At 41.1% G+C, this 27,767-nt stretch overlaps 2 protein-coding genes across 4 annotated transcripts in view; one reads left to right on the top strand and one right to left on the bottom strand.

The window, feature by feature from the left end:
• gdap1l1 (ganglioside induced differentiation associated protein 1-like 1) overlaps window positions 1-27,767 on the bottom strand; it is a 58,651-nt gene that overhangs the window by 24,517 nt on the left and 6,367 nt on the right. The window contains exon 1 of one of the 2 annotated variants that reach the window (XM_055652537.1): window positions 9,063-9,452. The exons of the other annotated variant lie outside the window; for it this stretch is intronic. Within the exon in view, the coding sequence (XP_055508512.1) occupies window positions 9,063-9,260 (198 nt within the window). The 5' untranslated portion in view covers window positions 9,261-9,452. Of the gene's footprint in view, window positions 1-9,062; window positions 9,453-27,767 lie in introns of those variants that run through there. 2 annotated transcript variants of the gene reach the window in all.
• Window positions 21,175-27,767, top strand: part of jph2 (junctophilin 2) — an 81,073-nt gene continuing 74,480 nt past the window's right edge. Inside the window, exon 1 of one of the 2 annotated variants that reach the window (XM_055652536.1) lies at window positions 21,175-22,353. In XM_055652536.1, coding sequence (XP_055508511.1) covers window positions 21,975-22,353 — 379 coding nt within the window. In that variant the 5' untranslated portion in view covers window positions 21,175-21,974. The remainder of the gene's footprint in view (window positions 22,354-27,767) is intronic. The other variant, XM_055652534.1, reaches the window with a different exon arrangement.

Below are 27,767 nucleotides of genomic sequence, written 5' to 3' on the forward strand. Positions count from 1 at the left end.
GTAGAGAAACGCTGTTTCATTGCACTACTGAATGAGACTGTTACCAAAGTTAACTGGCTGTGTAATATTAGGAAGAGAGACACAAAAAGCTGAAGTAGCTCAGCAGGACAGGCAGCATCTTTGGAGAGAACAAATAGTGACGCTTTGGATAGACTCTTTTATTTAGGTTTGTGTTGAATATTGTCACATATACCGAGGTAAAATGAAAAGCTTTGATTTGCATGACATACAAACAGATTTGATATCGTATAATCAGCATGTAACCACAGCCTCTTACTATCTTTTAGGACCTGTTACCTTGACCACTACAGCTCCTTGATTCAGGTAAGTTCACCTATTGCCATCAGCAGCTACATTAAAGATCATTTAACCCACTTTCTACAATGAAAACAAATTGTCACATCAGACTATTGTATCACTCACACAACATGCAGATTAGTAACAGGAGTCCATCAAAGCTCATTTCATGTGGAAGACCAAATAATTATGGATTAAAAAAAAAAATTGTGTTGATTGTGTATTCATTTTTGTGTCATGAAAATCAAGTTAACATTCATTGGTTGAATCTTTTATTATTCTTAAGAGGCTGTCCCACTTGGGTGACCTAATTGGTGAGTTTAGAAGAGTTTAGGAGAGTTTGAAAAAAAATGTCATCTTGAACACCTCCTTCGACAAGCTACAAGCTAGCTACAACTAACTTCTGGAAAATTGGACACCGAATAGTGGAAAGTGAAGACGACCTCCTTCGATCTCCTTCGACTACGATGAAAACTATCTACAATGACCTTCGACTACCCTCGATCACCTACGACTAACATGCCGACCTATTACGACCTACTACGACTAAACCTACAAGTAAAAAAAGTATCGATTTTTTCCATGGCGACCTTTTTTTACTCATGGGCATTTTTCAACATGTTGAAAAACATGCCGCGACCTAGCTGAGGCCACAACTACACGGGCATGAAGGAGAGTTACAAAGACCTCCTACGACCTCGTGTCGACCAAGCTGCGAGTATGAGTCAAGGGCAAAATCGCCAGAACTCGCGGATTAGGTCGCCCAAGTGGGACAGCCCCTTTAGTGCTACAGTCAAGAAATGCTCATCATCATTCTTAATGCAACAGACCAGATTCCAAGGATGCTGCCTGATCCGCTGTGTTGCTTGAGCATTCTATATCATTTTTTAATACTTTTCCAAAGTTTGGGCTATATATTTCCATTTTCCACGCGGAGTTTGCTTCATTGGGGAGTTGTGACGATGAAAATGGAGACAGACACAAAGTGCTGTAGTAACTCAGCGGGTCAGGCAGCATCTCCGGAGAAAAAGGATGGGTGACGTTTCAGGTCGAGGCCCTTCTTCATCTACAAAATGCTAGAGTAAGTCAGCGGGTCAGGCAGCATCCTTGAAGAACATGGATACTTGATGTTTCGCAAAAAAAAACGTTTTTCACTATACCTCAGTACATGTGACAATAATAAACTAAACTCAGTGTGACGTAGGGTCCTGACCCAACATGTCACCTACAGATGGACGCTACAGACCCACTGAGATACTCCAGCATTTTGTGTGTTATTGATGATTCGACTTGTTCTGACTATGGGAGGAAGGAGGAATGATTGTGAGAACGATGTATTACTGAGTAGCTTATTACTGGAGCAAACGCTTCTAATGTTGCAAGCAGATATCTTGCCATGGGTAAATTAAAAGTTTTCACAGGGCCTGTGACTGTAACAAAATATCTTTTGAAATGATGGCGGGCAGCTTTGTTAAACCAATTTTCTCCCTGAAAGCAGATTTATCACAGGCCCTTCTTCACCCATTTCCACTTAAACAGTGAAATGTACTGAATAATGAAATATTGGACAGAGCGGATGTGGAGAGGATGTTTCCACTAGTGGGAGAGCCTAGGACCAGGGGTCATAGCCTCAGACTTAAAGGACGTTCCTTTAGGAAGGAGATGAGGAGGAATTTCTTTAGTCAGAGGGTGGTGAATCTGTGGAATTCTTTGCCACAGAAGGATGTGGAGTCCAAGTCAATGGATTAGTACGGGCGTCATGGATTACGGGGTGAAGGCTTGAGAATGGGTTAGGAGGGAGAGACAGATCAGCCATGATTGAATGGCAGCGTAGACTTGATGGGCCGAGTGGCCTAATTCTGCTCCTATCACTTATGACCTAAATCAGAAATTTGGGTACAAGCCAACTGTTTCTAATTTAAAATCCTGCATGCATCCTTTTTTGGGGAGTTAACATTCAACCCTCTATTTCAAAAAAGCTTCACTTTCTAAGAACCACTTTAGAATATCCTGGGAACAGGAAGGATGCTATCTATATAAGAGCAATTTTATTTGGATACTACAATTTTAAAAATGGTATTGATTCAAAATGGTTTTGAATCGTATGAAACAGATGATGTAAATGCAGCCTTAATGTACAATGCTCTGTGGGATCTCTGTGTCACAAGAAGATAGGCATTTATTAGAATAAGGTACAGAGAGAAACAAAAGGTTTAAGTGCTAGAGGGGCTTAGCAGGAAGAATGATTAATGCGGCTCAAAGTCCATTGCATTATCTGATCTTGCTCAAACTAACTGCTGACTTGTAAATGGTACATTGACCTCCAAAAGAAATGTGATATTCATGAGGCATTTTCAGAGCAAGCAGATCAGATGCACAAGGTTGAGTTCATTTATTAATCTAAAAACAAATCATATGATCAGGGTTATGTGTCACAGCAAACTTAGTGTTTTCACAGACCACATGGGACATGTGCAATGGGTGGGTAACTCAGTAAATCAGTGGGTCAGGCAGCATCCCTGGGGCGGAAGATTGCAACCTTCACGTGGTCCGCCCAGTTTGAACTAATGCAATCAACACGATGTGCACAAACAGAAGATCAAATAGAACAAGTTGTCCAACAACTTTAGGCTGTGCACTCCACCAGGGGCGGAAAACCCGGGGGGGCCAGAGGGGACATGTCCCCTCCATGTTTTGAGAGGTGGGGGAACTCCACCCCCAAGTTTTTGTGATCCCGATTTAAAAATCTCCGCTTTTAGCGCCGGATTGAGCCTCCGAAGCCTCGCGCGCGCGTGTGTGAGTGTGCGCATGCGCGCGTGGCCGCCAAAAAATTGTCCCCCGTCCCCTCCATGTTTTGATAGTGAGTTCCGCTCTTGTACGCCACACAAAGAAGAAGAAGAAGGCAGCATCCCTGAACATGGATAGGTGATGTTTTTCGCAACAAAAAAACTTTTCACAATACCTCAGTACATGTGACAATAATAAACTAAACTAAACTCAGTTTGACGAAGGGTCCTGACCCAACATGTCACCAATCCATGTTGTCCATGGATGCTGCCAGACCCGCCGAGTTACTCCAGCATTTTGTGTCTTATTGATGATAATGGTGGTGGTGGAGGCTCCAGGAACATCTCCATTACCAGTGACGGCAAGACCCTGTAAGTGAGTACTGGGTACAAGGTTCCTACATTCGCAGACTCGTTTAGCCAGAACAGCAGTGCCAAACATATGATCCATCTTGGCCTCCTCCGGAGAATCCCACCACCCAGTCTCCAGCCAATTTGATTCACTCCATGCCACATCAAGAAAAAAATGGTTAGCTGGAAAGGATGCAGAAAAGATTTACCAGGATGTAACCCAGACTCGAGGGACTTAGCTAAAGGGAAAGGTTGAGCAGGCTAGGATTTTATTTTTTGGAGTGCAGGAGGATGAGGGATGAACCTATAGAGATGCATAAGATCTTGAGAGAATAAATAAGGTAAACACACTGAGTCTTTTATCCAGAGTATAGTCATGGTGGCGCAGTGGTAGAGTTGCTGCCTTATAGCGAATGCAGCGCCGGAGACCCAGGTTCGATTCCGACTGCGGGTGCTGTCTGTACGGAGTTTGTACGTTCTCCCCGTGACCTGCGTGGGTTTTATCCGGGTGCTTTGGTTTCCTCCCACACTCAAAAGACGTACAGGTTTGAAGGTTAATTGGTTTGGTAAATGTAAAAATTGTCCCTAGTGAGTGTAGAATGGTGTTAATGTGCGGGGATCGTTGGTCAACGTGGAATCAGTGGGCTGAATGGCATGTTTCCGCTCTGTATCTCTAAACTAAACTAAACTAAATTAAACCAAAGTAGGGGACTCAAGAACAAGTGAAGGGAAAAGATTTAATAGGAACCTGATGGGCAACTTTTTTACACAAAGGTGGTGGGTGTATGGATCGAGCTGCCAGAGGTAGTAGTTGAGGCAGGGACTATTGCAATGTTTAAGAAACATATGGACAGGTGCAGGGATAGCAGAGGTTTAGATGGATATGGGACAAATAAAGCATAATTAAACTATTGAATAAGTGGCTCGTGTAGATGGGGCATGTTGGTTGGCGTGGGCATAAGGTCACAAGTGATGGGAGCCGAACTAGGCCATTCAGCCCATCAAGTCTACTCCACCATTCAATCATGGCTGATCTATCTCTCCCTCTTAACCCCATTCTTTTGCCTTCTCCCCATAACCCAACACCCTTACCAATCAAGAATCGATCTATCTCTGGCTTAAAAGTATCCATTGACAGCCTTCACAGCCCACTGTGGCAATGAGTTCCAGATTCACCACCCTCTGACTAAAGAAATGCTGCCTCATCTCCTTCCTAAAGGGACGCCCTTTAATTCTGAGCCTATGACCTCTAGTCCGAGACTCTCCCACTAGTGAACACATCCTCTTCACATCCACTCTATCCAAGCCTTTCACTGTCCTGTACATTTGAATGAGGTCCCTCCTCATTTTTCTAAACTCCAGCGAGTACAGGCCCAGTGCCGTTAAACGCTCATCATATGTTAAGCCACTCATTCCTGGGATCGTTCTTGTAAACCTCCTCTGGACCCTCTCCAGAGCCAGCACATCCTTCTTCACATATGGTGCCCTAAATTGCTCACAATACCATACAAAATTGCTCGCAATGGTTTGCGGGACCAAGTCTGAAGAAGGGACTCAGCCCGAAACGTCACCCACTTTTCTCTCCAGAGATGCTGCCTGTCTTGCTGAGTTACTCCAGCATTCTGTGACTATCTTCGATTTGCAAGACAATTGGAGGCGATGGCTGCAATGTGCCTTTATGGCTTGCTGCAGCTTGGAGTTTGAAAATGCCGTCAAAACCTGGCGACTCTTGTATATGGACTCAGTGGGCTGTTTCTACACACGTTATACAATCTGAGATTGTGTTTACATGCAGTAATAATTTACTGAACTGTACGCGAAAAGGGAATTTCACTGTACATCGGTACATATGATAGTAAAGAACTATTGAACCACTTTGAAAGTAATGTCACCATTACCTGCCAACAGTGCAAGGATAGAAATTGCAAAAATGAACTACAATTTTTGCAATACAAAATAGTTCATGTGTTGAGCAAGTTGGGCCAAAGGGCCTGTTTCCACACTGTATGACTATGACTGCATAGAACAGAGAAGAGCACTAGTTATGGCAAAGACTATGGGACTGGATAACATCTACACGTGTAGTAATAAAGACCTGTGGCCCTGACAAGCTGCACCTCTGTTCCAGTATAATCACTAGAATTGACAATGACAATGATCGGCACCACAGAAAGCAGGAGATAGTCAATCCTGCTAATCATCAGCCAATCTTCTGCAAGTTAGTGGAAGAAGTGCTGAACAGTGCTTTCACTCCAGGGCTACTATAGGCAGTGTCCCAGGCACAATCATCTTCAAGTGTTTCATTGTGCTCTTCCCTCTATCATAAGGTCAAGAGTGGTGTGTTTACTGATGATCAACAATGTGCATTTCCAGTTTCAACTCCTCTGTAAACGGTACCACCCAAGCCTCTTCACAGCAAGATGTGGCCACGTTCAGGCATGGGACGATACGTGGCAAGTCACACTCACACCACAGAAGTGGCAGGTAATGACCATCCCCCATATGAGTTTAACCAACTACAGTTGAAATTCAATGGCACAACCAATGCGTGTTCCTGCAAATCACCATTGATTTGAAACTCGTCAGAACCAGTTGCACAAACAGTCTTTAGAGTTTAGAGATACAGCGTGGAAACAGGCCCTTCAGCCCTTCCAAGTCTGCGCGGATGAGCGATTACCCATGCATTACTGTATGCAATTTTTGTAGAATTTGTGTATTGTCTGAGTCTGTGTGCCTGGGAAACTGTTGCCTCGTCATATAAGACAATAAACTCGACTTTACTTGACGTGTAGGAAGGAACTGCAGATGCTGGTTTAAACCAAAGATAGACACAAAAAGCTGGAGTAACTCAGCAGGAATAGGTGACAATTCAGGTCGAGACACTTCATCAGACAGTCTGAAGAAGGGTCTCGACCTGAAACGTCACCTATTCCATTTCTCCTGAGATGCTGCCTGTCCCGTTTGGACACTCCAGCTTTTTGTGTGTATCTTGACTTTACTAAAGATAACAGTACAGGTAGATAAAGCATAAACTAGACAAGATGCTCTCATTTCTCAAGATGTTTCCCTACCTTAGGTTAAAGTTTCTGGATTGCACATTCAGTAACTTAACCACGATAAACCATAAACCACTGCCCAGCCTAGAGTCACCACAATCCAACAACAGCACTCAGGAGGGTTCAGAAGAGATTGGCAAAAATGTTGAAAGGACTACAAGCTCACAGTTTTTACGTTATGGGCTGAGGATATTTATTTTGGAAGAGAGGAGGCTCACAATTAAATTAATTAGGATCTATAAAATAATGAGACCCCTGTATGGAATGGGTAGAAGTTCTTCCCTTAGTGTAGAGGTCAATTACTGTAGTTTATTGATAGTAGACAAAAATGCTGGAGTAACTCAGCGGGTGAGGCAGGATCTATGGAGAGAAGGAATATGGTGAGACAAAGTGCAGGCTTAGCGATCCCTTTGCCCAACACCTCCGTTCAGTTGGACTAACCAACCTGGTCTCCCGGGGTGGCTCAGCACTTCAACTCCCCCTCCCATTCCAAATCCGACCTTTCTGTCCTCGGCCTCCTCCATTGCCAGAGTGAGTCCCACCTCAAATTGGAGGAGCAGCACCTCATATTTCGATAGGGTAGTTTACATCCCAGCAGTATGAACATTGACCTCTCCAATTTCAGGTTGTCCTTGCTTTCTCCCTTGGAAATGGAAATGCACATTGTTGATCATCAGGAAACACACCACTCTTGACCTTATGATAGAGGGAAGAACACAATGAAACACTTGAAACACTTTCTCCCTTCTTCCCCTCCCCTTCCCAGCTCTCCCACAGCCCACTGTCTCCGCCTCTTCCTTTCTTTTTCCCACCCTCACATCAATCCGAAGAAGGGTCTCAACCCGAAACATTGCCTATTCCTTCGCTCCATAGATGCTGCCTCACCCGCTGAGTTTCTCCATCATTTTCGTCTACCTTACTCATTTTAAGTTACATGTAGTATATTGGAGGGGTGGGTTAAAGTACAAATATGCAAGTGATTTCATGTGGGCTAAGGTACCATTATTTACTGGCTTCTAGGTCTCTAATAATGAAGCAATTGCGGGAATGAAGGCGACAATGGCAAAGATTAATTAAACAGACTTGGTAACAGAAAATGCTATTAGCATAATGCTTCGGAAACATCATTTCCATGACCCAACATAAAACCAGAATGTCAAGTCCCTTAAATGCCTTGTTAACACACAATTCACTGCAGTATTTGATCAGTAGCATTCAAAACTGTGGGCATGGCTTGAGTCTAACATTTTTTGTCAAAGTTCAATACAGCAGAATCAAATGTTTAATGTGTATGCTGGAGAGATGCCTATGGGTGAAAATGATGTGAGCACTAATAATTTGGGATCCATTCCAAGGCAACATTCCAGTGAATTAGTTCAAGTGACCTCAAAATCTGATCAGATCCAATATCAGATATGAGACTGGATTTATCCATACTCTTTCAGTCAGGTAAAGATTGTAGAAATGCTTATTTTTTAAAATGCCATGTACAGATTTCTTATGCTTCCTGCAATTTTGGTTACCATTTAGGTAGGAATAGAATGTGGAGAGCTCAGGAGGATGGGGTTGGGAGGGAGAGATAGATCAGCCACGATTGAATGGCGGAGTAGACTTGATGGGCCGAATGGCCTAAATCTGCTCCTCTCACTTATGATCTTATGAATTGTCCTGCGCATTCCCAATAATCAGGTCACCTGCCATAAAGAACGTTGTTTTTAAAATTAAAGAACTCCAGCACTTTGTGTCTTTTTTTTTGGTACACCGGCATCTGCAGTTCCTTGTGTCGCCACAATTTCCCACAAAGAAAATACAACCAAGAAAAAAAAAGGCGAGAGGAAGGCGGAAATCTTTGTCCACGTCCCAGAGTGCAGACGTCGACATAGCAGGGGTCAATACTACATGGAAAATAATGGAATGACATTCAGGATCAACCTGCACCGGAAGATCTCACGTCGCCCAATGCAATCTAATTGCAATGCATTGTTGCCTCCCAATGCGAGGTGTATGGATGTGTTTACACTGCCTCCTTCTTCTCACGGTTTTCTTTCCCGTCTGATGGTCCCACCAGCCTAACCATCCAAATGCCACACACGGATCATCTTAGATATCACTAAACCTTTATCTGCATTCTGCAATAATGCCATGGTGTCCAGGTGCTCCAGTGAATATAGAGAGCTCTCTACACAATTCTGGGTTGGGTTTTTTTTGTGCTCGTACATATTTGGGCATGGCTGCAGTTTTCCTGCAAATAAAATTACATTTACTCAACTAAAACACCCAACAACAAAAAAAAAAACAATGATTGGTTTTCATTATGTTGAAGAACAAACCTTTCACATCACCACATACTGAGCGTCAGTCAATATGTTATAATGAGAGCGACAAGGCTAAATCTGCAGATTATAAGAACACGTTGTCGGAAACAATAGGTAGACTTTTTCTAATATCTTTCTCCAGGCAATAAATTAAAAAAAAACCCAAAGTAAGTGTGTTCAATAAGGGGAATCGAGATATAAATCGCTACCAGGGTATTCCCGTCCTATTGCTATGTACCCCTTGTTACAGTGTTTACCTTTTGAGAGCTGAAGCTCTGAGTCCAATGATACAAGACGATGCTGTCGCCGTCTTTTTCGCTTTTGTCAGGGAGGAAGCCAGTCAGCTCCTGAGCCGGGGCGCAGCTTTGTTCGTCCTCGTTGTCTTTCCCGTCGATTTCTATTGCTGAGATCGGCCACCAGCTACAGTTCGAGGCAGGAGAATTCTGAGACGCCATGATAGCAGGGAACAGGGCGAGAAGCGAGGTGGGGAAGCATCAGCCTCAGCATCAGCACCCACCCAGCAGCAGAAACAGGAAGAGACCGAGCAACCTCCAACCCGTCACACTAGCGTTCAATATGTACTGTGTGTGTGTGTGTGTGTGTGTGTGCGTGTGTGTGTGTGTGCGTGTACGTGCCTGTGTGTGTGCGTGTGTGGCTCCGTTTCTGTTGGCATTAAGGTTCACTGAGAATGTATTTAGGCAAGTAATAATTGGTGATCATTATGGCGTATTTATAACCATTCGGATAGGCTGTTCGTACACTAACTGCATGGCACATTGGAACATCCAATGGGCGTGTGCAGTTTAGTAGATTTCTATTACATTATGTTGATGCTTTAGATAAGTTGCAGATAAAAAGCTTATCATTGAAGCTGAGAAAGGGGACATACAAGATACCGGTATATTTATTTGTCACATGTGCCAGATGGCACAGTGAAATGTGATACAGCCATACACTAACATAAAGAACACAACACGCGATAGATTTAAACATAAAACATCCCCACACAGCAGAATCAAAAGTTTCCCACTGTGAGGGAAGGCACCAAAGTCAGTCATAAAGAGTCCATTAGGAGCCTCCTGTCAGTAGAGGTTCAAAAAAGAGCTACCCAGACCACCAGAACCAGTAGGCAGTCCTGAACTGCCATCTTCCTCATTGGTGACCCTCCCACTATCCTTGATCGGAGTTTGCTGGCTTTACCTTGTACTAAACGTTATTCCCACATCATATATCTCCCCACCGTAAATGGCTCTGTAATCAGTCTTTCCACTGACTGGATAGCACACAACAAAAAGATTTTCACTGTAGCTCAGTACACGTGATAATAAACTAAACTGAGACTCAAATAGACACAAAATGCTGGAGTAAATCAATAGGTCAGGAGAAAATGAATAGGCAATGTTTTCAGTCGAGACCCTTCGTCGGCGGGGAGGGAAACTAGAGGTAATGGAAGGTACAGAAGTTACAGATGAATATCAATTTCATCATTTGATCTATCATCTTGTTGGCGGCAGCACATTAAATGGTCTTCTAGGTGCTTGTTAGATGTGATGTAGTCTTCTGCCACCAATACTTTTTCACATCTCTCTCCTAATCCTTTGACCCTACTCCTTCTATTTATTCACCTTGATGAGAAAGGGAACCCCTTCACTCCATCCTTCATCATGTTATACTTCTGCTGACATTTCCTTCTGCCTCCATTCTTCTGAAGGAAACAGCCTGAGTCAAGTCAATCTCTGTATAGCTAAATATTTCCAACCATACCGATGTTATCATAAATACAGTTTATAGACATAAAAACTGTTTTTATCCACGAGTGGTTGCTCTACTCAACAGCCAAACATCTGTAGCCTCCCTTTGATCTGGTATTTTGTTGGTTCACATGCTTGATCAATGGTGTTTTATCATTAATATATTTTTATTATTATTAATGTTTAGTGTTTTCTGAGTCATTCGTAACTGTCACTATATGTCATGTTGTTACTTGTGGGCGGAGCACCAAGGCAAATTCCTATATTCCTGTAAACGCCTATCTCACCAGGGAAACATAGAAACATAGACACAGGTGCAGGAGTAGGCCATTCGGCCCTTCGAGCCTGCACCGCCATTTAACATGATCATGGCTGATCATCCAACTCAGTATCCCGTACCTGCCTTTTCTCCATACCCTCTGATCCCCTTGGCCACAAGGGCCACATCTAACTCCCTCTTAAATATAGCCAATGAACTGGCCTCAACTACCCTCTGTGGCAGAGAGTTCCAGAGATTCACCACTCTCTGTGTGAAAAAAGTTCTCCTCATCTCGGTTTTAAAGGATTTCCCCCTTATCCTTAAGCCGTGACCCCTTGTCCTGGACTTCCCCAACATCGGAAACAATCTTCCTGCATCTAGCCTGTCCAACCCCTTAAGAATTTTGTAAGTTTCTATAAGATCCCCTCTCAATCTCCTAAACTCTAGAGAGTATAAACCAAGTCTATCCAGTCTTTCTTCATAAGACAGTCCTGACATCCCAGGAATCAGTCTGGTGAACCTTCTCTGCACTCCCTCTATGGCAATAATGTCCTTCCTCAGATTTGGAGACCAAAACTGCACGCAATACTCCAGGTGTGGTCTCACCAAGACCCTATACAACTGCAGTAGAACCTCCCTGCTCCTATACTCAAATCCTCTTGCTATGAAAGCCAACATGCCATTCGCTTTCTTTACTGCCTGCTGCACCTGCATGCCTACCTTCAATGACTGGTGTACCATGACACCCAGGTCTCGCTGCATCTCCCCCTTTCCCAATCGGCCACCGTTTAGATAATAATCTGCTTTCCCGTTTTTGCCACCAAAATGGATAACCTCACATTTATCCACATTAAACTGCATCTGCCAAACATTTGCCCACTCACCCAGCCTATCCAAGTCACCTTGCAGTCTCCTAGCATCCTCCTCACACCTAACACTGCCCCCCAGCTTAGTGTCTCACCAGGGACTATTTGTTTGGTTGTTTTGTTGTTTGTCTTTTGCACAAAAGTCCGCGAGCATTGCCACTTTCATTTCACTGCACATCTCGTATGTGTATGTGACAAATAAACTTGACTTGACTTGTATGTGAATACTTGGCCAATAAACTTACTTACTTACTTATTTTCTGTATCTACTCTGGCGCTACTGTGTCCAACATGTCAGGAATGTGTCTTGAATGTTCAATAGACAATAGACACTAAACAATAGGTAATAGGCAATAGGTGCAGGAGAAGGCCATTCGGCCCTTCGAGCCAGCACCACCATTCAATGTGATCATGGCTGATCATCCACAATCAGTACCCCGTTCCTGCCTTCACACCATATCTCTTGACTCTGCTATCTTTAAGAGCTCTATCTAACTCTCTCTTGAAAGCATCCAGAGAATTGGCCTCCACTGCCTTCTGAGGCAGAGAATTCCACAGATTCACAATTCTCTGGGTGAAAATGTTTTTCCTCATCTCCGTTCTAAATGGCCAAGCCCTTATTGTTAACCTGTGGCCCCTGGTTCTGGACCCCCCCAACATCAGGAACGTGTTTCCTGCCTCTAGCGTGTCCAATCCCTCAATAATCCTATATTTCAATACGATATCCTCTCATCCTTCTAAATTCCAGAGTATAGAAGCCTAGACGCTCCATTCTATCAACATATGACATTCCCGCCATCCCGGGAATTCACCTCGTGGGTATTTAGTTTGAGTTGAGCTTAGTTGAGGTTGAGTTGTTTTTTGTCACATGTACCGTGCTTTTGCTGCATGTTAACTAGCCAGTGGAAAGACAATACATGATTACAATTGAGCCATTCGCAATGTACAGATATATGATGAAGGGAATAAAGTGAGTAATGTTTAGTATAAGATAAAGAAAGATTATGGGGCAGATGGATAAATGCAAAGAGAGGCATTCATTCATCCATGCATAATCTTCAAAACACGATCACAAGCTCACAGGTTCACACTTAACATTAAGGACATGCCCCAGCAAAAGTGCAACCATGCTTCATCTAACATATGCCAAAACGATTCACCATGCCATGAAGGCAACTTTCCTAGTGATCTGCCCAGTTCTAGCTTTGCCTCCCAATACTTGTATTCTCTCACTCAGTGAATCTTTATTGTGAACAGTTTTGGGCCTCATATCCGAGGAAGGATCTGCTGCTGCTGGTGAGGGTCCAGAGGAGTTTTAGGAGAACCTAATGAATATTTGGTTGGATGAATGAAAGGTTGGATATCTTGGGTTGTTTTCACTGGAACGTCAGTGGTTGAGGGGAGACTTGGTAAAAAACATATAAAATTACAAGGCATAGATAGCGTAGGCAGTCAGAACCTTTTTCCCGGGGTGGAAATGTCCAACACTGGAGGGCGTAGCTGTAAGATGAAAATGGGGAAAGCTTAATGGATATGCACAGGGCAAGTATTTACACAGAGTGATGCGGGGCTGGGATTCATTGCCAGGGGTGGTGGTGGAGGCAGATACGACAGTGGCGTTTAAGAAGCTTTTAGATAGGCCCAAGGAAGTGCAAGGAATAGTGGGATATTGATCATGCACAGGTAGATGGGATCAGTTTAACTTGGCATCATATTTGGCACAAACATTGTGGGCCGAAGGGCCCGTTCCTGTGCTGTACTGTTCTATGTACAGTTGGGTTTTTTTCCAAATACGCCTCTCTTGTTAACATGGCCTCCATAATTTCCAATATTTCACACACTTCATTAATTACAATGCCTGTATCCTTTTACTTGTTGGTGAGGCAAATTATAAATTTTGGAATTCAGACTGAAAGCCAAGCTTCACTGTGAGGAAGAGTCCCAAACCGAAATGTCACCCATCCTTTTTCTCCAGAGTTGCTGTTTGATGGCTTCATCCACTCAGCTTTAGGCAGCATGTTATCTGTGGTAGAGTGGATCCCTCCAACAATAGTTTTAATGGTATGTATGATCTTATTATGATTATGAATGTTCTGTCAGTATCTATTGGTTTGTCACTCAAGATATGCATGCATATCTGACAAAAAAGTTTGTTCAGGATGCACTGGAGGATGGAATCTTTCAATGTACAGAATATTGCCATGACCATTCAGCTAAACTGAAGTTCTGATCCCAAAGTTTCAGTCTGTTTAATGGTTTAATCGTGGTAAACCCCAATAGGCTCACCATTACCAATTGCAAAAGCTTCATCATAGTTTCACAATTTATTTTACATTTTTGTACATCAACATTGGTGAAGAAATTCACATTCATATTTTTAGAACTTTTTTAAATTGTGTTAAATACCTTTTACTTTATTACTCAAGTAGCTTGTTGAGCTTGTTTAAGAAGAGCAGATGCAAAGAAAAAAGATATGTAACTTTTAATGTATATAATGTCTAGATTGGAACAGCAGTTGATGCAAAATCACAAACAATATGCTTTCAACTAATTTAATGATGTGTATAAAATGAGTAACCAAGTATAAAATAATTAAGTAACATTATTGTATTCTCAAAAATAATTTCCAATCCCTTCCAAGATATTGTATTAAAATAATCACTTGAGATAAAAATCTTATATTATTTTATCTGAAGTCAAGAAAAATAGATTCTTATTTTATGGCTGTCCCTTTCTCAAGAACCAAAACTCCAGTACCGCAAAGTGTCTGATTTGTGGATGACACAAGGCCCGTGGGATGAATGTCCATTTGCATGGACATTATCTTTGTTCTTGCTCTTATGGCTAACGGAATCAAGGGATATGGGGAGAAAACAGGAACGGGGTACTGATTTTGGATGTTCAGCCATGATCGTATTGAATGGCGGTGATGGCTCGAAGGGCCGAATGACCTACTTCTGCACCTATTTTTCTATGTTTATATGTTTCTAATCCCTTCCACCTGCGCATAATCCATATCCTTCCATCCCCTGTATATCCAGGTGCTTATCTAAAAGCCTTTTAAAGGCCACTATGGTATCTGCTTCTATCACTGTCCCAGTAGGGTGTTTCGAGCACTCACTATCCTCTGTGTAAAGAACTTGATCCGCACATCTCCTTTAAACTTTCACCTTAAAGCTTGCCCTCCGTTATTTGACATCTTCACACTGGAAAACAGGGACTATGCCATGCGTAATCTTCTAAACTTCTATCGGGTCGGGTCACCTGCCAGCCTCAGACACTGCAGAAACACGATCCAAATTTGGCCAACCTCCCCAAGTTGCGACAACCCTCTCATTTAGACAGCATTCTGGCAAACCTCTTCTGAATCGTCTCCAAATCTTCCACATCCTTACTTAATGGGGCAACCAGAATTGCACAGAATAATGCAAATGCAGCCAACGCAAAGTTCCATAAAAATGCAACATGACTTCCTGATTCTTGTGTTGAGTACCCAGATGGCCGGCCTACCACATGGCTTCTTAACCACTCAATCTACTTGTGTTGCTGCTTTCAGTGAGCTATGAACTTAGATCCCTAGATTCCTCTGTACATCAATGCTGTTAAGGGTCCTGCCATTTACTGCATACTGTGAGGAGGATGCTAGGAGGCTGCAAGGTGACTTGGATAGATTGGGTGAGTGGGCAAATGCATATCAGATGCAGTATAATGTGGATAAATGTGAGGTTATCCACTTTGGTGGCAAAAACAGGAATGTAGACTATTATCTGAATGGTGGCTGATTAGGAAAAGGGGAGATGCAACGAGACCTGGGTGTCATGGTACACCAGCCATTCAAAGTAGGCATGCAGGTGCAGCAGGCAGTGAAAAAAGCGAATGGTATGTTAGCATTCATAGCAAAAGGATTTGAGTTTAGGAGCAGGGAGGTTCTACTGCAGTTGTACAGGGTCTTGGTGAGACCACACCTGGAGTATTGCGTACAGTTTTGGTCTCCAAATCTGAGGAAAGACATTCTTGCCATAGAGGGAGTACAGAGAAGGTTCACCAGACTGATTCCAGGGGTGTCAGGACTTTCTTATGAAGAAAGACTGGATAGACTTTTAGAAACTTACAAAATTCTTAAGGGGTTGAACAGGCTAGATCAGGAAGATTGTTTCCAATGTTGGGGAAGTCCAGAACAAGAGGTCACAGTTTAAGGATAAGGGGGAAGTCTTTTAGGACCGAGATGAGAAAAACATTTTTCACCCAGAGAGTAGTGAATCTGTAGAATTCTCTGCCGCAGAGGTAGTTGAGGCCAGTTCATTGGCTATATTTAAGAGAGAGTTAGATGTGGCCCTTGTGGCTAAAGGGATCAGGGGGTATGGAGAGAAGGCAGGTACAGGATACTGAGGTTACACAGAAAAGCTGGAGAAACTCAGCGGGTGCAGCAGCATCTATGGAGCGAAGGAAATAGGCAACGTTTCGGGCCGAAACCCTTCTTCAGACTGATCAGGGGTGGGGGTGGGTGGGGACAAGAAAAAAAAAGCAGGATACTGAGTTGGATGATCAGCCATGACCATATTGAATGGCGGTGCAGGCTCGAAGGGCCGAATGGCCTACTCCTGCAACTATTGTCTATGTTTCTATTGTTGAAATAGAATTAGTGGTACAATTTTCCCTTATATCACTGTAATCCTCCTATTATAATCAGAGTACCATGTCTGAAGAAGGATCTCGACCTGAAACATCACACATTCCTTCTCTCAAGAGATGCTGCATGTGACCCGCTAAGTTACTCCAGCATTTTGTTTCTACTTTCAGTGTAAACCAGCATCTACATATTTACAAAGGTACACAAAAATGCTAGAGACACTCAGCGGGTGCAGCATCATCTATGGAGCGAAGGAGATAGGTAACGTTTCGGGCCGAAACCCTTCTTCAGACTTCTACATATTTACATATCTGTTGTGCTGCCGCAAGTAAGGTTTCATCGTTTTATTTTGGGACATATGCTAATAAAATACTCTTACCTCTCTTGAGAATATTTAAAGTGACCATATCAGAGTTGGAGGCTATATTGGTGTCAAATGCACATATTATTAAGTGTAAAGCACAAACGCTTATTTCAAGTTAAAATCCTCTGTTTCTCAGCTGTGATGATATGGGTACCAATGTAAGGGATTAGTTCATAAAATCATCTACAGATTACCACGTTTACATTGTAGGGAAAAGAGAAATTAAAAAGAAAAGGGTTAGGTAGAAGAAACATCATCTCCAGCAATGCAAACCCTATGGCTGCAATAATTTCCCTGGCTATGGCAATTTTCAAATAGGAGGGGACTGAGTGCCTCATTTGTGTAGCATACATTCTAGAATTGAGCATAACTTTATTTTGGAGTTGAGCAAAACTTTATTCAGGAAGAAAGAAGTCCATTAATGACAGTTCCTGGTTCTCTCTGCACAGAGGCTGTCAAACCTATTGAGCATGCACTGAATGTTCTGTTTCTATTTCACAGTGCATTATGTTGATCAGATAACTTGCAGTTCATTAAACCTTTTGAAATCTCTGAATTGTTTTCCTGAGACACAATACAACCTTTTGTTGTCGTCAGATAATACTGCCTTTGCCATTAAATTCTTAAAAGCAGTCCAAGAGCATAAGGATGAAGTGATCAGAAGAAAGACCTGTGGTGCTTGGACTATTTATGCACTTTGGAAAACTGGGCCAAATGAAGGAACTATTGCTTGACACAGGTGGTAGCTTTATTATCGCACATACAGTGCCCTCCATAATGTTTGGGACAAGGACCCATCTTTTATTTATTTGCCTCTGTACTCCACAATTTGAGATTTGTAATAGAAAAAAAATCACATGTGTTTAAAGTGCACATTGTCGGATTTTAATAAAGGCCATTTTTATCCATTTTGGTTTCACCATGTAGAAATTACAGCTGTGTTTATACATAGTCCCCCCATTTCAGGGCACCATAAATATGACAATGTGCACTTTAACCACGTATGATTTTTTTAATTACAAATCTCAAATTGTGGAGTACAGAGGCAAATAAATAAATGATGGGTCTTTGTCCCAATCATTATGGAGGGCACTGTAAATGATTTAGCAACACTGTTCTGCGACCTGCAATATATTTTTACAGGTCAAAGTTGCTTTGCGTCAAAACTCATTGAAGTGAGTTCCAGGGCTGCCAACCGTTCATCAATACAACCACAAGGGAAGACTTCCATCAATTCTGACTACTTGCGGTCTATGTTTTAGTCATAGTCATACAGCATGGAAACAGGCCCTTTCACACAACTTGTTACTGCGAACCAAGATGCCCCATCTAACTTAGACCCATTTTCCCATATTGGGTCCACATCCCTCTAAACCTTTCCTATCCATGTGTCTGTTTAAGTGTATTTTAAATGTTGTCATTGCACTTGCCTTAGCTACCTCTTTTGGCAGCTCATTCTATTACAATCTGAGTGAAAAAAATGCCCCACAGGTTTCTATTAAACCTTGCCCCTCTCATTTTAAACCTAGGTTCTTTTGTTATTGATTCCACTAACCTGGGTAAAAGATCTGTGCATTCACCCTGTGCATTCACCCTATCTATTCCCCTCATGGTTTTATACGCTTCTGTACGATCACCCCTCATTCTACTGTTCCTCATGACAATGCCACTGGTTGAAGTATGAAGTTAGCGAAAGGATATAAAATGATGGCTGTGTCCCTTCACTGCTATTCGTATTGTCACATCCGTAGAAAAAAACTGAGTTTCCCTTTCCCCTGACTCTAGTCTAAAGAAGGGTCTTGACCCAAAACGTCACCCATTTCTGTATGATGTTGCCTGTCCCGCTGAGTTCCTCCAGCAAATTGTGTCCATCTGCGCACTTTACTGTTATTGTATATGGAAAATCCCAATTCTCAAACTGTTGTAACACAATATATTAATACCTGGTGTATCCATAATCCTAACAAATATGCCAGACACAAGGAACTGCTGATAAATTCATAAATCATAGGATCAGAAGTAGGCCATTCAGCTCATCGAGTCTACTCCGCCATTCAATTATGGATGCTATCATGAACAAAACACGTGCTGGGTGTCAGACTGAAGAAGGATCCCGGCCCAAAACATCACTTATCCATTCCCCCCAAAGATGCTGCATGACCTGCTGAGTACTCCAGCACTTTGTGTCTTACTAAACAAATATGCCACTTTGATTCTTTGTTAGGGAGAAACATCCGTTGTCAAAAATATAAATTATTCAAATCGAAATTAATACCAGAACTAACTTCAAACTGTCTCCAAATGTGAACTACACACAGTAATTGGTTTTGAAATCACAAAGACAACTGCATAAACAAAACCCAGCACGGTGTGTGAAGAGGGCAGACTGCTGGCTCACAGCAAGAGGCCACTTAAGAAATATGCTTTGGAAACTTGCATGGCAATGAGACATTTTCATATACAGTGACCAAATATACAGACAATAGGACTATGTAAATTAGCCTGCATCTAATCAGGCATAGTGAGGTTAGATGTTTTGTACCAAGGCTCAAGACTGGTTATTTTTTGCTATATTTAGATCTAGGTTTGAGTTTATTGTTGTTGTATGTATTGAGATACAATGATACAACTCAACCTATCATAGTTTAGTTTGGGTTGACGTATTAATGCATAGTATTATCTGATTTGATTGAATAGCATGCAGACGAAAGCTTTTTGTTTTAGTTTAGTTAATGCGTTAACTAAAGTTTAGTTTAAGTTAACTTTAGTTAAACTAAACTAAAACAAAAGCTTCAATCAAAACAGATAATACTATAAATAAATGCATCAGGCCATTCAACTGTGATAGGTTGAGTAAAGGGAAAGATACAAAGTGCAGAATATATTGCACTATAGCACAAAGTTAGAAACAACTAGAAATGATGCTAGAGTTACAGGGAAAAAATAGATTTATAAGAGCAGGGTGATTGTAACAGATGACAGTAGATCCTCCGCTGGGACCAGCATACAAAGAGACGCCTCACTCTGGTACATCAGAGTTGGGATGAACTAAGGTGCTTCCATTGTAAATGTATAATTCTATTGAACCATTTGTCAACATCCAAAATACTGGTAAACTGGTGGGTCAGGCGGGTCTGGTTACTCCTCAGTTTTGTCTAACTTCGGTGTAAACCAGCATCTGCAGTTCCTTCTTACACACGGAGGTAAACAATTGAAATTGTATTAAATTATCTTTGTAGGAAATAAAAGTATAACTAGTCAAGGGACTTCAGGGAGAGTCTCAAGAGTCAAGAGTAAGTCAAGAGTATATTTAATTGTCTAACTGGTGGATTATGACAATGGGCTTCGCTGCATATCTGCTTTGCTAAATGAAGACGTTCTGCACCTACAGTTTTAGTCTGCATGGTTCATTCAAAGTCACAATATTCTTCATGTTGTGTTTTTCTTTATGAAAGGTGTTTTGCATTTCGTTGTCTCTGTACTGTACACTGACAATGACAATTAAAATTGAATCTAAATCTGAATCTGAATCTTGTGAGGTGATCACCAGCCTGCAAAGGCTGATTGGTTACCCTGAGCAATATCCTGATAGCCATATCTGCCAGCATCATCAAACTTACCAGGTGAGAACTGTGGGAAACCTATTTTCACAGGTTCTGTACTGGAAAACACCTGCAGCTAACGGATCAGAATCAGTCAGTCACAGCCTGGCCAGTCGTTTCCCAAACGCTTGTTATGCCACGCATGATTTTAATTATTTTGAAAAAAACACCCAGCTAATTTTATAATCACATTAATATGGAAAACTTCACAATTGCTTAGCGATTTTAACATACGTACATCATATTTCACTTTGCATCAACATTTATTTTGCCTCTGTATTTCTGAAATTCGCATGCAATTTTCTCCTTTCGCGAGAGGGGGCTCTTTGAAGGGCGATCTATATCATTAAAAATGTCCACATTTGTGCTCAGGCTGGGTTCCTCGCCTCGATAATAACAAAATTGTAACGAGCTAATACCGCGTGCGGCAAAAGTAAAATATAAGTACGTGAACTGCTTGTGTGTCTTGGGAATGTGTATGTAACATAAATGGTAACATGTTCTATAATGCACGAGGCACCCACATGCTGTGAATTTTAATGTATTACCGCTGCAAAATACAGCTCCGCCACATTGCTGACTGGTGCACCCGAATACACCATTGAAGGGTTGAAACAAACATGGTAATATCAGCAAAAACATTTTTATTTTTAATGTAAACGGACTTTGAAATTTTACAATAATGCTAAAAATGACAATTGTAGCAGACGGTGGGTGACATAGCCGGTGGCTGATATATTTTGATTCCAGAGCGAATTATTACCCCCGCTTGGAGGTTCTATGTAACAAACTAATTCATGGTATGTTTGGTCGCCTTGCGGTGACTGTCTTAGTGCAAGATCCTCTCGCCCACTGCTCGGGACAACCGGCTACGTCTCCCACGCTTGAAAACTACCTATCAACGTGTTTTGCATCACAATGCCTTCAAATGAGAAAATGGTTATTTCAAAACACGCACACTGAAAACAGAGTGGGAAATTGACAGGAAGGCTTGGGAAACAGGCACATCAGTGCAAATTATTCCCATGATATTTACTTGTTACATTTCTGTAACACCAAATAGAAACGCAAAACCGGGTTGCAATGCAATCTTCTGAAAATCACATGGCATATGGCGATCTAAGAATAACATGCTTGTAGATTACAGTCCGATAATGAGAGGGTAGTGTGATTTTTAAATGAATTTACGAGGATACGATTGATCCAATAGTACAAGGCATGAGATGCATTGACAGGGAAGACGGCGCTTTTTATTTCCAGCACGTATGTTTTAAAGGGAATTTCACTTTGTTTTTAGGTTTGGAAACTCGGCTTGAAATTTTAATCCAGCCTCTTCTTGCAGGGGCTGTTGGTAATGTTTTAAAATAAGCGTTTGTGAAGATTGTTGATTGGATTTTATTTTTGGATCGGAGGGAGATCTGATAGCCTTGTTAGGTATGTTATAACATTCCGGTTGTGTGGAGAAGTGGGGGGTCAGGTCAGACAACTCAGCTGCCTCTCGTTCCCCCAATGACGTCTGGCTGTTCGGTGGGGGGAAGAGGCGAAGCTGGTTCGGCTACCTGGTGCAAGGGAGCACCGATTACCCCCTTTCTCTTCCACCTTCACCACTTGGGGGGAGATTCATTCGTTCAAAAACAGAAGTATATAGTAAACCCCCCCCTTCTTTCTGATTCTGTGCTGCGACAAGCGTTTCATGCATGAGTGGAGGAAGATTTGATTTCGACGATGGAGGGGCGTACTGTGGAGGATGGGAAGGCGGCAAGGCGCACGGCCACGGTATCTGCACCGGCCCCAAGGGCCAGGGCGAGTACTCGGGCTCCTGGAACTACGGCTTCGAGGTAGTCGGCGTCTACACCTGGCCCAGCGGCAACACCTACGGCGGCTACTGGTCTCAGGGCAAGAGGCACGGCCTGGGCTTGGAGACCAAGGGGCGCTGGGTTTACAGGGGCGAGTGGACGCACGGCTTCAAGGGCAGGTATGGGGTCAGGCAGAGCCAAGCGAGCGGCGCCAGGTACGAGGGCACCTGGAACAACGGCCTCCAGGACGGCTACGGCACCGAGAAGTACGCGGATGGAGGTAAGTTCGCCTCCCCCTCCTGCCCTTAACCCCAATACCTGTTTACATTAGAAGAAGCAACCCATCTAACATTGTAATACCACGAATGTCTTTTTTATGTATAATGATTTTATATATTATAAATTATCTATATGTTATACCAATAATTATAATTTAGATCTATGTACCTCTCTCGCTCTCCCCCCCTCTCTCTTTTCTTTATCTATGTATCTGTCTGTCTATCTATATACATACATATATATATATATATATATATACACTATATATATATATATACACTATACACACACACACACATATGTATATCTTGCATGTTGTGAACTTTCTGCCCTTAATGTGTGTCGCTGGGTTTTAATTTTAATACCAGTTGACATTAAAAGTGGCAGCACATCCAACATTTAAAAACCTTGACGTTATTTGTTCTAATATATATATATAAATCTAATTATAAATATGTTACATGGTATTGGGATCGCGGGTCGTTTTGTTGTTTTTATTATTATTTTGTTCATTTAGGTTGAGTGCTTTTATTTGAATGGGTTGCTGGCCTCAAGTCAGCGTTACTTGTGATTTCTTTCCCCCCCGGTTGTCGTGGTAACTGTATCAACACGTAACACAAGTTCAGAACTGAAGCTTAAACTAAACACTTTTCAACAGTTAAAATAAAACAGGCCCAAATGGGTTACTGTGAAAAGATTGTTACTTAAATCGTCATCGCATTTTAAAAGGTTATTCCGAAATCAACATTTTAAAAATAGTATTTTATTTCTGTGATCGTTTACATTTTTGAGGGAATAGGAATTATCGCTGGGTGGAAATTTAAGTGGAAATTAATTATCGCTCGTTTTTTTTTTCATTTTTGAGTGTGTAGCTTTGATTTTTGGGTTGGATGGTGCCTGTACAGAAAATTATGTTCAACAGTTTGGGGAGAAAAATAGCTAAGTAGATTGATTGATCACCACTTAATGTGGATATTAGTAAATGTGATGATGACATCTGTTTAACGGGCAGCCATCTCAGGGATACCAATTCTTATTTTCTTAGCAATTTCATATTTTTCTTTGCAACCAGTTATCAATAACAGTCCATTGTTAGTTCATGAAAGCAGGCCATTTGACCCATCATTTGTCAGCATTTTTTTAGTTTATTGTCATGTCTTCCGAGCATGAGTGAAAAGCTTTTGTTGGGAGCTAACAAGTCAGTGGAAAGACAATACAAGATTACAACTGAGCCATTTGCATTGTATAGATACACTTTGAGGGAATAACATTTGGCATTGAGAGCCAATACCTCAGAACATAAGAAAACAAGAGCAGGAGTAGGCCATGTGTCCCCTCAAGCAAGCGATGCGATCAGCAATTCGGATACAATCGCTGGTTGATCTAGCCCAGGCCTCATGCCCCCACTGTCAGATCCCTATACTGTCCTAATTATATTAATTTCGCTCCAAAGACTTTCCTTCATCAACCTATCCAATCATCTTTGTGATTTTATGTACTTGTAGTCTCAGTAAGATGTGAATTCTATTTTATTTGGTTTTCTGAAGAATTGTTAATATCTTGTACAATGGTTATCAATAGATTTATTTTATCAATATCGGCCACAATGGCATCAATGGACTTAACCTACAATGGTATCAATAGATTTCTCTTGCACCCTTCTTTGTATTTCTTATTGTTTAAAAAAAATGTATTACCCTTTTCACCCTTGGCCTTTTTGCTACCTCGACTGATAGAAACTCTATTCCCAACATTTTTATTCCAACTCATAACAAATGTTTTTATGAATAAAGTTTTTAATATCTCAATCTTTCTTGCATTCACAATTCATTTTGTGAATCTGTCATATTCTCTTTAAAGCCTTACCATCTACAGCATTGTGCATCATGGTATATACACTATCCCAACTGAAGTCCTATTATGATTTCATTAAGGCTTAAAATGACCTCAAATACTTTTCTCTTCCATTATCAAGCATAGAATTTCTTTGTCAACTTCCTTATCGACCTTTGATAAGTTCTTTGAATCAATATTACAAAGGTTCTCCACTAGTCCGTAGAACCAAGGCCATGTATTTAGTTTAACTGCTGTCACCTATTTCCCAAATGAGATCAGTTTGACTTAGAGGCCCAGAGCTCCATCTACAGCTTTTTAAACTATTTTCATATCCTTCTGTTGTTTTCTTTGGTTTTCTAAATACTTATCTGAATGTCCTATAATATTACCTGCACATGCATCTACAAATGTCACTACTGACTTGCACCCAAATCATTAATGTCTGCAGTAAAACTTATGTTCCAGAACGGAATCTAGTGAGATTTGACACCTTGCTATGAATCATTCTGAAAATTATCCATTATTCCTTTCCTATTTCCCCCTTAGTTAATATCCTTCCACCCATTCCACCCTTATTTTTTCTCTAAATTTCACCTTGTCAATTTGTTTTTCGAGTCCATACATAATGTACATCTACGATTATTAAAATAAATGGCACCCAGATTATTTTGGAATAATTTTATTTTATAGAGTTCTACACCATCCTCCTCATGCAATACCTGAGGAATCTCCTCCCCATCTCTTCACTGAATGGATTGACCAACCTTTTTAAAACACTTTTAAGCGAGAAGCATTGTCAAAAGTACATTAAAAATTATTAAACAAAGTTATCCTCCGAGAAAAAAAAGTCATTTCTACAAGATACAACTTGCCTTGTTCTGCTGGCTTTCTTGGCCTGATCCGAACAGTTATTACCCTAATAGGAGTTCTTGTGCATCAACAGTTGGCTGTCTTTCTGCCAAGTTTCCAGTTTGCTGCTTCTATATTGCATAATCGTTTCCTCATGGATCTTGACCTTTTAACCTGAGCTTCTAGGCTTTGCATGCCGAGAATTGGTATATAAATACATTTTTTTTTACAGTGATCAATTTTATTCCTATAACTTAACCCCCTCAAATTTTATATTTAAATAGCCTGTGATAGTTTATTTACAACTGTGTTATTTGTTAAAGCCATCATTGATAATTTTGGAAGCTTTAAAGTTGATGTATAACCAGAACTGAATGCACAATGATGCAATAATGAATCAGTTCACTGTCATTGAACTCAACATGAAAACATTTCTGAAGTAACAACTTTGATCACATTATTCTCAAACGAGCAAGCTAAATAAAATATATTGAAGGATTTAATATTTGTAATTCATTTTTTACAATTTAAACATGGTATTGAGGAAATAACAAATATTCAGCATCAGGTGGTCAATTAAATAGCTCATAACCTCGTAGAATTTAGACATTTAGTATTAGATCTTTGCTAAAGAAAATTCTAATTTCCCCGTAAACAAATTACAATGATTGAATCTGTAAGCATTTTAAATTTCACCCATTAAAATTATGAGTGCGTATATATTTTCTCTTGTTATTCTAATATATCAAATGCATCTAAATTTGTTAAATATTCCAACTTGTGTAACAGATTTGCCATTGTGTACTCTGCACAGTACAGTGAGACTGGGAGAGGTGTCCGCCAGTTTCCATAGTAACTATCGAAAAACCATACTGCATCAACTGCAACTGCAATATTACACTGCAGTAAAGACTACCTTTGAAAAAAATATATTCATTTATGTTTTAGCAAGACTGAAAATACTGCAATGAGTGATTCGTCAAGTTATTACATATGTAATCAAAATATTTGGAATCAGTGTAAGCAACTGGTTATAGAAAAGGACATTGATCACCTAAACCAGTTCAGCAGGTGCTAGATTACATTTTTATTTTCATTTCCACAATGTGTTTAAAAAAAATCTGTATCCTGAAAATGCACAACTTAAACTAAAAACCATGATGAATAATGCATCAGATGAATTAGAGCCATCGAAAACTTATTCCAGATGTTGTTTAGTTTTCACACTTTATAATTGATATCAGAGAAGTAACAAATTCTATTCATTAACTATTAAGTAGGTGTTAATATATCCGTAATGTACAAGAGTTGCTCAGGCAAAAATAAGTACAGGTGTAGGCAGCTGGGATCAAGTGTTTGCCTGGAGGAGTTTTGGGAACTGAGGAATAGACCTAAGAAGTGCAAAAGGGGCATGAGATGGCTCTGGCAGATAATATTAAGGAAAATCCAAAGACATTTTATAAGTACATTAAAAGTGGGTAGCTAGAGACAAATCCTTCATGAAAATAAAAGCGCTGATCTCCGAGTTGAGTTGAAGGAGATTGAGAAGGTCCTGAATGATACAGCACAGAAACAGGCCCTTCAGCCCAACTTGCCCATGTAACCAAGATGCCCCATCTAACATGCCAGCGTTTGACCCATATACACTTGGCCTTTCCCATACATGTACCCATCCAAATGTATTTTAAAATCTTGTTATAGTACTTACTTCAACTACTTCCTCTGGCAGCTCGTTCCATTTACCCCCTACTCTCTGTATGAAAAAGTTGTTCCTCAGGTCCTCATTAAATCTTTCCCCTCTCACCTTAAACCTATGACCCTGGTTCTTGATTTGTCTACTGGGTAAAAGACTATGTGCATTTATCCTATCTATTCCCCACTTGATCTTGTGCACCTATAATTCTCCTCTGTTTTTACTGTGGAGAATGACATGAAAACTGGGGAACTTGGGACAGTTAATAGAGATGTCATGAGGACAGTCCGTATTACGGTTGAGGGGGTGATGGCTATCCTAAGGCGTTTGAAGGTAGATACATCTCCTGGATCTGACCAGATATGTCCAAAGGCACAGTGGGAAGCTAGAGGAGAAATTACAGGCTCTCTGGTTGAGTGTATAAATCATCATTAGACACTGGTGAGATGGCGGAACATTGGTGGGTAATGTTGTGCCTTTATTTAAGAAGGGCTGCAAGGAAAGCCTGAGAACTATAGACCTGTGAGCCTAACATCTGTGCTGAGCAAGTTATTGGTGAGGATTCTGATGGATAATATATGTGCATTTGGTTGGACAGGAGCTGTTTGGGGATAGGCAGCATTAATTTTTTTGAAATAACCAAATAAGTTGATGATCGCAAAGCTGTAGAGACATATGTAGGGATTTTGGCAAGTCATTTGATTAGGTTCTGCATGGTAGGCTACTCTGAAAGGTGAGATCACATGGGATCTAGGTACAGCTAGCTGACTGGATAGAGAAGTGTCTTCATGGAAGGAAGCAGAGGGTGAATTGAATTGAATAGAAGGTTGTTTTTTGGAGTAGAGGCTTGTGTGTAGTGGTGTGCCTCTTGGATTAGTGCTGGGCACATTGCTATTTGTTGTTAATATCAAAGTTTTGGATCAGAATGTAGAGCACGATTGGTAAATTGCCAAATTACACTAAAGTGGGTGGTATCATAGATAACGAAGATGGTTATCAAAAATTGCAGCAGGATCTTGGAGAGTTGGGAAAGTGGG

This window comes from Leucoraja erinacea, chromosome 21, assembly GCF_028641065.1.
Source record: "Leucoraja erinacea ecotype New England chromosome 21, Leri_hhj_1, whole genome shotgun sequence".
Lineage (NCBI taxonomy): Eukaryota > Metazoa > Chordata > Chondrichthyes > Rajiformes > Rajidae > Leucoraja > Leucoraja erinaceus.